Here is a 14,535-nt window from a genome sequence, read left to right as displayed (position 1 = left end):
CCGCCCCCTGCTCCGGCCGAGACGCATTTCTCCTCCCTCCTCCCCTCTCCTGGGTCAGGTTACCCTGCTTTCTCTTTCGCTTTTTTTTCACCCGGTGACATTGTTGCCTTTAGCCCTTCCCTCACCTCCTCAAGCCGTTCAAGTTGTAAATTCCATGCTCCCCTCTCACTGTCCATGTTGTCCACCTTCTGACTCCTGGGCAGCGTGATAAGGAAGGCAACATGATGGCGCACACTCCCTGCTGCTTTACCGTGAAGCGTGTCCATGTATGCGAGTATGCTTCATAGCGTTTTAACTTAGCCTGTTAAATCTATTATCCGCACTCCATACATTCCATTCCTGCTATCTTTGTTTACCACGCTCCATCTGCACACACTTCTGGCTGCTTTACCATGAAGCACGTCAGGGTATGTGAGTATGCTTCATAGCGCTTTAACTTGGCCATGTTAAATCTATTACCCGTACTCCTTACGTTCCGTTGCCGATTTTGTAGTTGTTTCTATCCCCTGGGGTAAATAGCTAACTCACAGGGTTTAAGAGCGCATCAAACAGCTTGCTATTTTAAAACACGCTTCTTTCCTACGTATGCAAGCTATATCTAAGGATTCTGACTTGCATATAAACCGGACGAGGCAGGGCGAGTGCAAACGTTTACAACACTTCAACAACGGATTATAAAAATGAATGGGCCAATGGGGGTGGGTAAATTCAGTGATGACACCTTCTTTTTGTAGTGGCTGCAGGCCGCCATTGTATACTGTTTTTGTGCTTTTTATACTTCTACAACATGAAGATCGAAAAAAATAACTTTTCTTTACTGCAACAGCCAGGCATATGCTCTTTTGTGTGTAATGGTTGCATCTGCGGGTATTATTTTTAGCCCGTTGTGGAAAACTGATGACTACATATAGACCTCGATAAGACCCTTTCGCGTTTAAAATAGTTTACCATTTGAGTTTGAGATGCTAATTATTTGCCTAAGATTATTCTCGTCCTATCAAAACATAAAGCACTAGTCCGCAATTTATAACACGTATATTGTGCAACACTTCAATGACATTTTTAAAGTAACTATGCTGATTTTCCTGGCTATTGCACATTTTTCCCTCACCCACCCTCAACCCCTCATCCCCACTCACCCTCAACCCCTCACCCTCACTCACCCTCAACCCCTCACCCTCAACCCCTCACCCTCACTCACCCTCAACCCCTCACCCTCAATCCCTCACCCTCACTCACTCACTCACCCTCACTCACCCTCACTCACCCTCACCCTCACTCACCCTCACCCTCACTCACCCTCACTCACCCTCACTCACTCACCCTCACTCACCCTCACTCACCCTCAACCCCTCACCCTCACTCACCCTCAACCCCTCACCCTCACCCACCCTCACCCTCACTCACCCTCAACCCCTCACCCTCACTCACCCTCAACCCCTCACCCTCACCCTCACCCACCCTCACTCACCCTCAACCCCTCACTCACCCTCACTCTCCCTCACTCTCACTCACCCTCACTCACCCTCACCCTCACTCACCCTCACTCACCCTCACTCACTCACCCTCACTCACCCTCACTCACCCTCAACCCCTCACCCTCACTCACCCTCAACCCCTCACCCTCACCCACCCTCACCCTCACTCACCCTCAACCCCTCACCCTCACTCACCCTCAACCCCTCACCCTCACCCACCCTCACTCACCCTCAACCCCTCAGCCTCACCCTCACTCTCACTCACCCTCAAACACCCTCAACCCTTCAGCCTCACCCTCACTCTCACTCACCCTCACTCACCCTCAACCCTTCAGCCTCACCCTCACTCACCCTCAACCCCTCACTCACCCTCACTCACCCTCAACCCTCACTCACCCTCAACCCCTCACCCTCACTCACCCTCAACCCCTCACCCTCGACCCCTCCCCCTCAACCCCTCACCCTCACTCACCCTCACTCACCCTCAACCCCTCACCCTCACTCACCCTCAACCCCTCACCCTAACTCACCCTCACCCTCACTCAACCTCAACACCTCACTCACCCTCACCCTCACTCACCCTCAACCCCTCACTCTCAACCCTCACTCACCCTTACCCTCACTCACCCTAAACTCCTCACCCTCAACACCTCACTCACCCTCACTCTCACTCATCCTCACTCACCCTCAACACCTCACCCTCACTCACCCTCAACGCCTCACCCTAACTCACCCTCACCCTCACTCACCCTCAACCCCTCACTCACCCTCACCCTCACTCACCCTCAACACCTCACCCTCAACCTCAACCCCTCACCCTCACTCACCCTCACTCACCCTCACCCTCACTCACCCTCACCCTCACTCACCCTCAACCCCTCACACTCACTCACCCTCACCCTCACTCACCCTCAACCCCTCACCCTCACCCTCACTCACCCTCAACCCCTCACTCACCCTCACTCTCCCTCACTCTCACTCACCCACCCTCAACCCCTCAGCCTCACCCTCACTCACACTCACCCTCAAACACCCTCAACCCTTCAGCCTCACCCTCACTCACCCTCACTCACCCTCAACCCTTCAGCCTCACCCTCACTCACCCTCAACCCCTCACTCACCCTCACTCACCCTCAACCCTCACTCACCCTCAACCCCTCACCCACCCTCACTCACCCTCAACCCCTCACCCTCACTCACCCTCAACCCCTCACCCTCACTCACCCTCAACCCCTCACCCTCGACCCCTCCCCCTCAACCCCTCACCCTCACTCACCCTCAACCCCTCACCCTCACTCACCCTCAACCCCTCACCCTAACTCACCCTCACCCTCACTCAACCTCAACACCTCACTCACCCTCACCCTCACTCACCCTCAACCCCTCACCCTCAACCCTCACTCACCCTCACCCTCACTCACCCTAAACTCCTCACCCTCAACACCTCACTCACCCTCACTCTCACTCATCCTCACTCACCCTCAACACCTCACCCTCACTCACCCTCAACGCCTCACCCTAACTCACCCTCACTCACCCTCAACCCCTCACTCACCCTCAACACCTCACCCTCAACCTCAACCCCTCACCCTCACTCACCCTCACTCACCCTCACCCTCACTCACCCTCAACCCCTCACCCTCACTCACCCTCACCCTCACTCACCCTCAACCCCTCACCCTCACTTACCCTCAACCCCTCACCCTCACTTACCCTCACCCTCACTCACCCTCACTCACCCTCACTCACCCTCACTCACCCACACTCACCCTCACTCACCCTCAACCACTCACCCTCACTCACCCTCACTCTCACTCATCCTCACTCACCCTCAACCCCTCACCCTCACACTCACTCACCCTCAACACCTCACCCTAACTCACCCTCACCCTCACTCAACCTCAACCTCTCACTCACCCTCACCCTCACTCACCCTCAACTCCTCACCCTCACTCACCCTCAACACCTCACCCTCACTCACCCTCACCCTCACCACCCTCAACCCCTCACCCTCACTCACCCTCACTCACCCTCACTCACCCTCACCCACCCTCACCCTCACTCACCCTCAACCCCTCACCCTAACTCACCCTCACCCTCACTCAACCTCAACACCTCACTCACCCTCAACCCTCACTCACCCTCAACCCTCACTCACCCTCAACCCTCACTCACCCTCACCCTCACTCAACCTCAACCCCTCACTCACCCTCACTCATCCTCACTCACCCTCAACACCTCACCCTCACTCACCCTCAACACCTCACCCTCACTCACCCTCAACTCCTCACCCTCACTCACCCTCAACCCCTCACTCACCCTCAACCCCTCACTCACCCTCACCCTCACTCACCCTCAACACCGCACCCTCAACACCTCACCCTCAACCTCAACCCCTCACCCACCCTCACCCTCACTCACCCACACTCACCCTCACTCACCCTCACTCTCACTCACCCTCAACCCCTCACCCTCACTCACCCTCACTCACCCTCAACCCCTCACCCTCACCCTCACTCACCCTCACCCACCCTCACCCTCACCCTCACCCACCCTCACCCTCACCCTCACCCACCCTCAACCCCTCACCCTCACACAGTGCAATAGGTCTCAGACCATTTCAGTTAGAGCTTTTAGAAATGTTTATGGCTTTTTTTTATTTGTAATTCTTTAGCATAGGCTACAGGAAACAAAAATGATAAACATTTACAAAAAAAAACCATAAACAATTCTAAAAGCACTAACTCTAATGGTGCGAGACCTATTGCATTTCCAATGCTTGTTTTAACATTGATGTCACTCCCTTGGTGCAACTAGCAGAAGATTTGGGGGCCAAAATCATTGTCTACAAGGACGATACCCAGCTTCTGTTCACATGGGGGAAAAATGAGAGCTCCACTTCCTTGGTTAACAACTGCCTATCCAAGGTCTTTCAGTGGCTGGCCTCCGCACAAATAAAATGTAATGAGGAGAAATTGGAAATTCTCTGGTATGGAAAATTTCCTCCTCAGTTCAGAGAATCTCTCTGGCCGTCCGATTCTACGATGCCAGCCTCAACGGGGCAACCCGCCAAGAATCTGGGGGTCTGGTTTGAGGGGAATCTCACTTTTGCGACCCAGTTCAAGAAGTTAGCTGGGAGCTGCTTCTGGATACTCAAGAGTTTTTGGAAATTCCTCCCATTGCTCCCTAGGGCCGCTAAGGAAACAGTCATGCGAGCCCTGATTTAATCCCGGCTGGACTACGCCAATGCCTTGTATGCTGGCATACCATGATACCTGATCACCAAACTCCAGGTTGTTCAGAATGCGGTGGCCAGTCTTCTCCTCCATGTTCCTGCAAGAAGCAGCGCGCAACAACATCTGCGCCCCCTGCACTGGTTGCCCGTAGGCAAAAGGATTAAATTCAAGTCCTTAGTTATAGCACACTGTGCTCTTCACCCCTCTGGTCCTATCCATTTACAAAAGCGCTTCTCTGTCTATACTCCTGCAAGACATCTGCGCTCTTTCACTCAACTTCTGGAGCATGTTCCGCGTTTTCGGCTGCATAGGATGGATAGCAGCTCCATTGCTCTGAATGCCGCTTTAGCCTGGAACTTGCTGTCGTTCACCCTTCGGTGTATTCAGGATCCAATTCTGTTTAAAAAAAAACTGAAAACATTTCTCTTAGTTTAATCTGGTGCTCACTCTCTCCGGGACACTCCTCGGAGTAGCCTTGTGAATTATAAATATAAATACCATAACATAACATTAGATAGCAGAAGTCTGGAGAGCATGTGAATAATCTGCACTTCCAACTACGAGCAGATGCTTACAGGGTAGAGTGCAAATGCCTTTCTTTATTGCTACTCTCTCTTTGCCCCTTCCACTGAATACCCATTTCACGCACTTATTACTCTCTGTGAGTTTATAAAAACAACAAACTTAAAGAGCAAAAAACATGTTTTAATGAATAAGAAAAAAGCTATTTAAATTAAGGCTTCTATTTCAATAGAAGGGTTGAGCGGGTGCGTTGGTTAGAGTAAGTGCTATTTGTTGACTTTTCATTTACTTGATTTTTATTCAATGTTTTGGGCGTCTTTCAGCATAGAATACACATCTGAGATGTTTTTGTTGTATTTGTTTATTTGTGTTGCAGTTCTTTAGTGTTTTTTTGTGGGGTTTTTTTGTAAAATGTTCATAGATTTCCTCTATTTGTCCTGGGTATTGCTGATCCCATGCCTTTTATTCCTCTTTTTTTCCATCCACTGTCCACACCATCCTACCCAATGAATTTAATTGCACTTATTCCTCTGCCCTCAGGTCTGCCTTTGACGAAGATAAGAGGCAACGAATTGCTCGCTGTTCCCAGCAGGTGTCTCAGGAATTGACTGGGCTTTTCCTAGAGGAAGAAATATTCCTAACTGCAAAGCAAGCATTACAGGAGCTACAGTGTTACTGCAAGTACCTACAGAGGTAAGAGGAACAGATGAGGTTTACTGGAACTTATTGCAAAGTCTAGAAGAGCCAGCATTGTTAGGGTATACACCCCCAGAATTAATAGGAAGGAGTATTGCTAATGGGAGGTAAAGAAAGGGTTGTCAAAATGCTATTGCCTTATCTCTTTTATTTCACAAATATCTTGTACAGCTTATGGAAGACACCCTTCTCAGGCATACGTTTCCCCCTTTCGCATGAACATGGAATTCTTCATTTTTATTCGCTCATAGTAATTTAGCCTCAGTGTGCGTTAGGTTGTGGGAGAGTTGTTCCATCCAAAACCAAAAGGGATGATGGACAGAGTGTTGAACATTGCAAGCACTCACCCCCAGTCAACTGATCTAGATTTAATCCATCATCATTCTTTAGCTCACTCCGCCACCCCAGTTCAGACATGGCTACATGCAAATCAGTCTGACCCTTTGCCTCATGGGAACAGTCCAGCCCAAAGTGCCTAGCCATATCTTCCCTGGACCGGAAACAAGCATCCTGGGACCGGTTTCAGGCTCACAACCCTCATCAGCCAGGATATCTTGAATCCAGTGGCAAAGTGAGCATGGGACCCACGTCTGGACATACCCTGCCAGCTTAGGGCGAACAAAGCAAAACTAAAGGGGATGATGAACAGAGTGTTCAACATTGCAAGCACTCGCCCCCAGTCAACTGATCTGGGTTTAATCCATCATCATTCTTTAACTCACTTCGCCACCCCAGTTCAGCATCAGTGTGCGTTAGGTTGTGGGAGAATTGTTCCATCACCAGCACATCATAGATGAGTGAACCATTGAGCAATGGTAGGGACAGAAGTATTTTTCCATGCCAGTGCCACAAGCTGCTGCGGAGCATGGAGCATGTGACTAATGAGCTTTCAGTCAGCGTGTATCAGCGCTGATATTGCAAGGGGCTGCATACGAAGGATAACCATAAGGTAGGAAGCAGAAAGTGAAAATCCTATGGTGGCTTTAATGTGTCACAGGATTTCTTCCTAGTAGGTAGTGATGAGGTTACATGAACACCATATGTAACAAAAGTCCCCCACTGCCAAACCACAGCGACTGCAGAGGGAAGATGTGGAGGGATAAATGGTTGAGAGGTGTGCCAGTGTATAAGGGATAAGCTTCAATAAGTTTTGGGTATGTCCCTACAAAGGGCGTCCCATTGCTTGATTGGTAGGAGTAGGTACGAAGGGATGTAGAATGCTGTAGTGTGCAATGTGAATTAGATATTAATCCCCTGGGTCCATTGTATGCTCTTAACAGTTTTTATAAGGGAGTATAGGGCCTAGCGCACCAGGACAGTGGGAGGGATGTATGGATTACATTTTTAAAGACGGTTACGAAAGTCTTTCCATTAGTGAGGAACGTTTCCCCACTTGGAGACTTTATTATAGAACCATTGAAATGAATGAGTCCTACTTTAAAAGAAATGCACAAACCTACCTTCACCCGGAAAGTCTTGAAATGTAACTTAGATGTCATTTAATTGTAGGGTGAGTGAGATGCATGCTGGTGGCTCATAGAAACCTTATACTGTTTTCAATAGTAAAAAGGTCTTCTAGAGAACTCCCACTTTTTTCTCATGTGTGTAATTCAGGACTTTAAAATTAGATTTCCTTTTTCAAAGCCTTTTTTTCCAGTTAAGAGATGCATAAAGGTCTCTGAGATGGCGTTTGGACAAACACAAAAACAATTAGGAAAACCAGTGAACTCTTTCTCAACTATGAAATTAATACTCATGGTTAGCTATCTCTAATCAATTAATTGATAGATTGATAGTAATATGCCACTACCTACTACCGTGAAGGCATAAATTCCAATTCTCGGTGGACTAAATGTCCATTCCAGTTGATGCAGCCAGATCTACTCCTACGTGGTGTATCCTTATAACTAATTTATGCAATGTGGCCACCAGGGCATTAGTAGTAATCTTTCAAGCAATTCAACCTGAATGCAGAGTGCACTGTTCACGACTTATAACTTCTCAGTATTAATCACGATACTATTATCATCATTCTACATTTCATTATTCTTTAATCTGTTTTTTTAAAACCATAATATACCACTGTAAAATTCAGTGACATTCATGAATTCACATCAAAATTATTGCTGCAAACAAACGCAATTTACATATACATTCTTTTTCATGGAAAAACATTAGCACATATTTTTGTCAAGCAGTTTAGGTTTGCTTGGACTCAGAGTTGAAACATACCACTTTGTGCAAGTTATCTGTTTTCCTGATTCATCCTCTTCAGTGTTTAGATGATGTACCTGCTATTCTATTTTCTGATAATATAATTGAAGATACCACTATCAAGATGTTCCTTACTTGTAATCCTAGTTTTCCGACATGGCTGTCATCTAGACTCGCATGCTGCACATTATGCTGCTCTCTTGTGGTTGGGTCTGAAATTCTCTTCCTTCTTCTCCAGCATTAGAATTTTCATATATTCACATGTTGAATCATTCACCACCCACAGACAGGGAATCCCTGGTAAATTTAAATAACTATGAACCATGTTAAAATGGCTTTAGGCCTCAATTGCACTGTTTGTTCAGTAGCACAGTCACCTCATTTAAATCAACCCAAACTTCAGCCATTGGAGTGGAAGTGCTTAGCTATTATTCACCCCCTGAAGGCCACCTGTAACGACCGGGTTCTCGGACCAGATGGGATCAACTCCTGAGAGCCCCTCCAACCCAGCCGGAACGTAACCACCTCCCTCCTCAGGACCATCTATCCAGGCACCTGGGTACCTACCTGAGGATGGGGAACACGCAATATACAAGCTCATATCATTAGAAACACCACTAAATCTATAGGGATTACTAGGAATACTCACTGATTACTAAGGATATCCATGCCCTACACCACACTCATACCTCATAGTCTCGCGACCACATGGGTCCAGACTAATCTACCCTGGGGCAGTTCTGATTATTTACCATTACACACTGATTACCATCAGTGCTCACTCGACACACAATCCGGCGTGCCATACACACTGGGCTGCAGCCCCAGTGCTCACTCTTTATCCGGTCCACAATCCGGCGGACCTAAGCACCAGTCTCCTACCTGGTGTTCTCATTAACGCCACTTTCTCTAGAGGCGATGTCATTACACACCGTGTCCCCCCGGTGCTCACTCAAGCCGCAATCTTGCGGGTATACACACTGACCACAATCAGTGCTCTCACTAACGCCACTTACCAATGACGACCACTTTCCTATGAATACCTTCAGCTCTCTGTCTCTCTATGTTGGGAAGTCTCTCTCACGATTCACTGAGGGTTCGCTACTACAATAATATTATGGGATGGCCGAATTACTTAGTATATACTTTATCCCTCAGTTCCAGGTCTCCTCTCTCGCCCTAATTATTCAGTTATCACTTACCTGATCAGGGGTAACATCTGTTCAAACAGTAATATCTGACTAGGAGACAAGGTTACCCCCACTGTGTGGGGACAAAAGATATACACACTGTATGCAGGAATAACAACACATGCACACTAGTTCACTAAGAACTGGGGTATCTTTATTACAATAACTATAAAAAAGGATTCATATACAGATCTGCGGGGTCTCTGTGACTAACAGGAACTTTTAACACACCGCTGAAAGAAAAGGATTAGACATACAGTACAAGATTATCTGCGGGGTCTCTTGATTAACAGGAACTTTTAACACACCGCTGAAAGAAAAGGATTAGACATACAATAACCTAGGGAATAAGGACAAGATTAAGGTGTAAGTGTAAAGGGGACTAGTTTAGACTACCTCACCTATTAGAAGGAAGATTTCTCTCTGACTCTGGTGGGATCAGGGCTCTCTCTGTCTCTCCCTCCGTCACCACAGCTCCACGCCTCTGGCTCAATTGCTCCAGCTGACAACCTCAGCTCCTCCATCTGCTTTAATGCATTCTGTACTGCTCTCTTCAGCTTCAGCAATCTGCCTTCTTTCTCCATTCCAGAAAACCAATAGAACTGCACTGCACTCTGCAGCTCCAGCAGACATCCTACTCTGCACTCTGCAAGAACCAAACTGAACTGACCACTCCTCCTCTCCTGCAATTCGCTAATATGGATTCCTCTCCCCTCATGGAAATTTCCAACAGAGGGCTGCCTCCCACCGAATTCCTGTGCTAGCTCCAAGGCTTCCACGCAACCGCAATGGCCATCTGCTTGTTACGTCTGGGCCCATGAGACAAACACATTCCTCGGATAAGAACCAGTCTTGGCTGGGTTTCCCCTAGCAGTCAACAGCCTTAACTATAAATATTACCTTTCCCCTTAAAGCATCTCAGCTCTATCAAAATGGAATCTCCCTAGTTCTGGGCCTTGTAGGCCTGAGAAGGATGAAATAACCCTTAGCTCTGTCAGAGTACCTACATAAACAATACTAATGTGTAATATAAAGTCAGGACCACAGGATCCAACCTCTACTATAGGCAAAATAATGAAAGGCAAATCCAATAGGCAATAGATGGATTAGAGTAAGGGATCTATCATCATATAAAGCAACTATACTCTTCTAGGTCTGGAAGAAAGGGCTTAAAAGAGCCAACACAAGCTAGGAATACATATCCTAGATGTGAGCAAGATTAAAGTCTTTATCACTCCGAAATAGAGCCAAAAAGCCTGTCAAGACATTCCACCCTTAGACTTTATCTTGCGAACATCTATAAACAACAACATCCAAGTAAACAAACATCAACATAATCTATCAACAAAACCAAAAACCAAAAAACTCTCTAAAATGAATGACAACTTGAGGAAATTCCACCTGAAACTTAATGTAGGGAATACAAATCTAACAACCAACTGAAAACAAATCAAAGCACCCTTGACCTGAATGCTGAAACATATCTAAGATTGATCTGATAACAACAGAAATCAACTAAAGCACCCTCGAACTAAATGTGCCTCAACTTCTAGTGATAACTGATAAAATCTATTGATGTAGGGACATGTTTGTAGAATGAAAACAACAAGGGGCCTAAATGGGGCCTACCTACTTCGGTCAACTTAAGAACTAAATGTACCTCAACTTCTAATGATAAAACAACAAAGGGCCTAAATGAGGCCTACCTACTTTGGTCAACTTAAGAACTAAATGTACTTAAACTTCTAATGATAACTCATGAAATCTATTGGTGTAGGGCCATGTGTGTGGAATAAAAATAACAATGGGCCTAAATGAGGCCTACCAACTTAGGTCAACTTAAGAAAGAATTTGGTGAAATCTGACAAATAAACATGACAAACGGTTCTCAAGGTCTGGGCAAACATTAATAGATGTAGGACATAACTTTACTAAAAGACACACCTCCCAGGACAACTTAAAGTCTAGGGTAACCACCCTTGGAACTAATCCCACTGTTCTAATTAAGAGTTGATGAATCAAAGTGAAAGTGTAATAACAGGAAAATAAGGATAACCCCATTCCTACAAAATAGCTGGTGTAGCACTATGCATATCAAGCAATAAATCAAAGAAAATTATCTAAATGTGGTATATATATCATCTAAGTCAGGAAACTGTTTGTATCTAATCCTTCTGTATCAATCTGTGGAACACATGTGTGCACCACCATATTTTTTTTTATCCCTTCATTGGCAAGACTGTTTTGCAGAAAACAGGAAAACTATAATAGGTGAAAGATAAACAAGTGTATCAATAATGAATAGCATAGCATACTAAAGGCAAAATATATATGAGTACTGCATAAACATCAAAACCATGAGAAATTTTAAATTGGGGCCTGTTTGTGATAATGTCCATCTGAAAAAAAAAATATGGGGAAAAAATGACTTCTTCTGTTGGAAACATAATTATTTCAGAAATTCAGTTCACTTTTTAAAAGATGGGACTTTTGGCTTTGTCAAAAATATATATATATATATATATATATTTTTTTTAGTAAATCCAATGATATTGTATGGGGTTTGAACCTGACTGCTGAGGCAGCCAACTATAGAGTTCAGTCAATATAAGAGTTATTTTTATAGGAATCCATCGTTGGTTTCTTCTTAGAACTGTTAATTGATGTAGGCCACGACCCTTCATCTTCATCTGTATCCGGTACCAAGGAAGCACATCCTCCAGTCACCAGCTTCCGCCGTTCATCCGCCACCAATCCGGTCTGGTCTGGTTCCATCTTCCAAAAATAACAAACTAACATAAAAAAATGAAAACAAAAAAGTAAAATAACAAAGGGAGTGGGAGGGGGGTGGGCCGACGCACACACCAAACACCACAACCCAACAACCTGAAACGAAAAAACAAGTATCATTAATCTAGCAAAAATACATTTTCCATTTAAAAAGCACCCCAAGTGCTTTTCATTGTCGAAAGAAACCTACTAATTTATAAAAACAATTATTCTAAATTCAAGGAATAATTTAAATCATATTCTTTTAAATTTGTTTGGGCAAAATCCAATTTTTTCATACACAGCCAGAAGGGCTGGGGCCTAGCAACTCCCGAATCCTCTGAGAGACAGCCCCTCCCTTCAGAAAGATGTTCGCGCTCAGAGTTTTGAATCCGCTCCAAAAAAATAAGCAGGAGCCAGGCTACAGTGCGATGTAATTTGAATCATTGCCAAGTGCTGATCTCATTGCAGGAGCAAGGCTGCTGCCAACCATTCTGTCCAAGCATCTCTAATCTCTAGTCAGGGAAGCTCACCCAGGCCTACTGTATCTATCTAACTCCAAGGGCCAAGCGTCTGCCAATTATTCTGCATGTGCAAGGATCCATTATCTGAAGGCAATGAAGCTGTCTGCGCCGACAGCAAGGAAGAGCGACTTGACCCCCCCCCCCCCCCCCTTACATAAACATTTCTCCGCGGAAAGAAATTGGAGAATGGCCAATAATAACTAGACAGGCACTGCTCGGCGCTCCAAGAGGGAAAGGCCCTCCCTTTACAAAACAGCTTTCTCTGGGAGCCAGGCTAAGTCAAGGTCGAAAAACACATTCCATGGAACTCAAAACAACTCTGTTCCCAGGCCAGAACCACTATTCTCAAACTAACTGAAGCAAATTGAAAACTTGACGAAAAGCATAATTAATAAGGGCATATATTTTTTGTAACTAAGTGACATGCTAGCATTTTAAAATAATTCAGTACTGCTACTAGCTGCAAAGGAAAAAATATTAGCAGACACATTACATTTTACTTTTGGAAAATAACATGTGAAACACCATAATTTTGCATTGCAGAACCAAAAGTTAATAAGGACATAATTTGTGCAACTAAGTCACAGGCTAGCATTTTGAAATAAATCTATTATAAAAACAGCTGCTGCTGAAAGGGAAAAAATATTAGAACAACATTACATTTAATTTTCCATTTTGAAAATAACATGAGAAGTAAAACAAGGGGTAACATGTCATAATTTAGTGTGCAAGCATTTGTACATTATCTATTAAAAAGGTACATGGGAAATTCAAGAACTTATCACTCCACGTTTTCAAATAACACGTGCACACATCTACAAAACAAATCCCCCAAGCATTTGAAAGAGATCCAGCTCTCTCCTGCCTAACCCAACAATAACATGCACTGTACAAGCCATATCCACATGGCGCTATTCACAAGCCATATTTACAAGAAAGTCAACAAGTTCAAAAAATGACACGCTCTTCACAAGGAATATATACAAGGCGCAATTCACAAGAAACACAGCAAGTCAAAATGAGAACATGCTCCTCACAGGCCACAATTACATGGCGCTATTTACAAGGCATATTTACAAGGAGCTATTTACAAGGAACTCCACAAATCATATTAAATTGAACACATTTCACATCGCACAGCGTAAGCAGATGCAGCAAGCACATTAATGGGCAATTTAAAAGCATTTTTCACACACATTTGTACAATTGGACCATCACAAAGATGTAATTGGCTCCCTCATGTAATGTCACCATTCAAGCCTGACAGTTCAAACACCAAGATGAAAAGCATTTCTTCCACCCTGCATAAGTCAAATGCCATGATGTACTGCAATCTCCTTACACTGCAACTGTTCAAGCCCATAGGCCAATTTTCGTGCCAAGTGCAAACCATCAAGATAAAAACAAATACAGCGCACACAGGCTTCGTAAACTGTTCGTCGACGCCAGATGTAACGACCGGGTTCTCGGACCAGATGGGATCAGCTCCTGAGAGCCCCTCCAACCCAGCCGGAACGTAACCACCTCCCTCCTCAGGACCATCTATCCAGGCACCTGGGTACCTACCTGAGGATGGGGAATTCGCAATATACAAGCTCATATCATTAGAAACACCACTAAATATATAGGGATTACTAGGAATACTCACTGATTACTAAGGATATCCATGCCCTACACCACACTCATACCTCATAGTCTCGCGACCACATGGGTCCAGACTAATCTACCCTGGGGCAGTTCTGATTATTTACCATTACACACTGATTACCATCAGTTCTCACTCGACACACAATCCGGCGTGCCATACACACTGGGCTGCAGCCCCAGTGCTCACTCTTTATCCGGTCCACAATCCGGCGGACCTAAGCACCAGTCTCCTACCTGGTGTTCTCATTAACGCCACTTT

The 14,535-nt window shown here is 45.5% G+C and overlaps 1 protein-coding gene across 2 annotated transcripts in view; it reads left to right on the top strand.

The window, feature by feature from the left end:
* The window catches only part of MCM3AP (minichromosome maintenance complex component 3 associated protein), a 622,263-nt gene that overhangs the window by 370,861 nt on the left and 236,867 nt on the right, over positions 1 to 14,535 (top strand). For both annotated transcript variants that reach the window (XM_086956240.1, XM_086956239.1), the window contains one exon: positions 5,777 to 5,929. In XM_086956240.1, the coding sequence (XP_086812366.1) occupies positions 5,777 to 5,929 (153 nt within the window). The remainder of the gene's footprint in view (positions 1 to 5,776; positions 5,930 to 14,535) is intronic.

The sequence above is a fragment of the Lissotriton vulgaris genome, chromosome 2_1 (assembly GCF_964263255.1).
Source record: "Lissotriton vulgaris chromosome 2_1, aLisVul1.2, whole genome shotgun sequence".
NCBI classification, from domain to species: Eukaryota; Metazoa; Chordata; class Amphibia; order Caudata; family Salamandridae; genus Lissotriton; species Lissotriton vulgaris.
The sequence above is the reverse complement of the archived record's forward strand: the minus strand, read 5'-3'. Positions and strand labels throughout refer to the sequence as shown.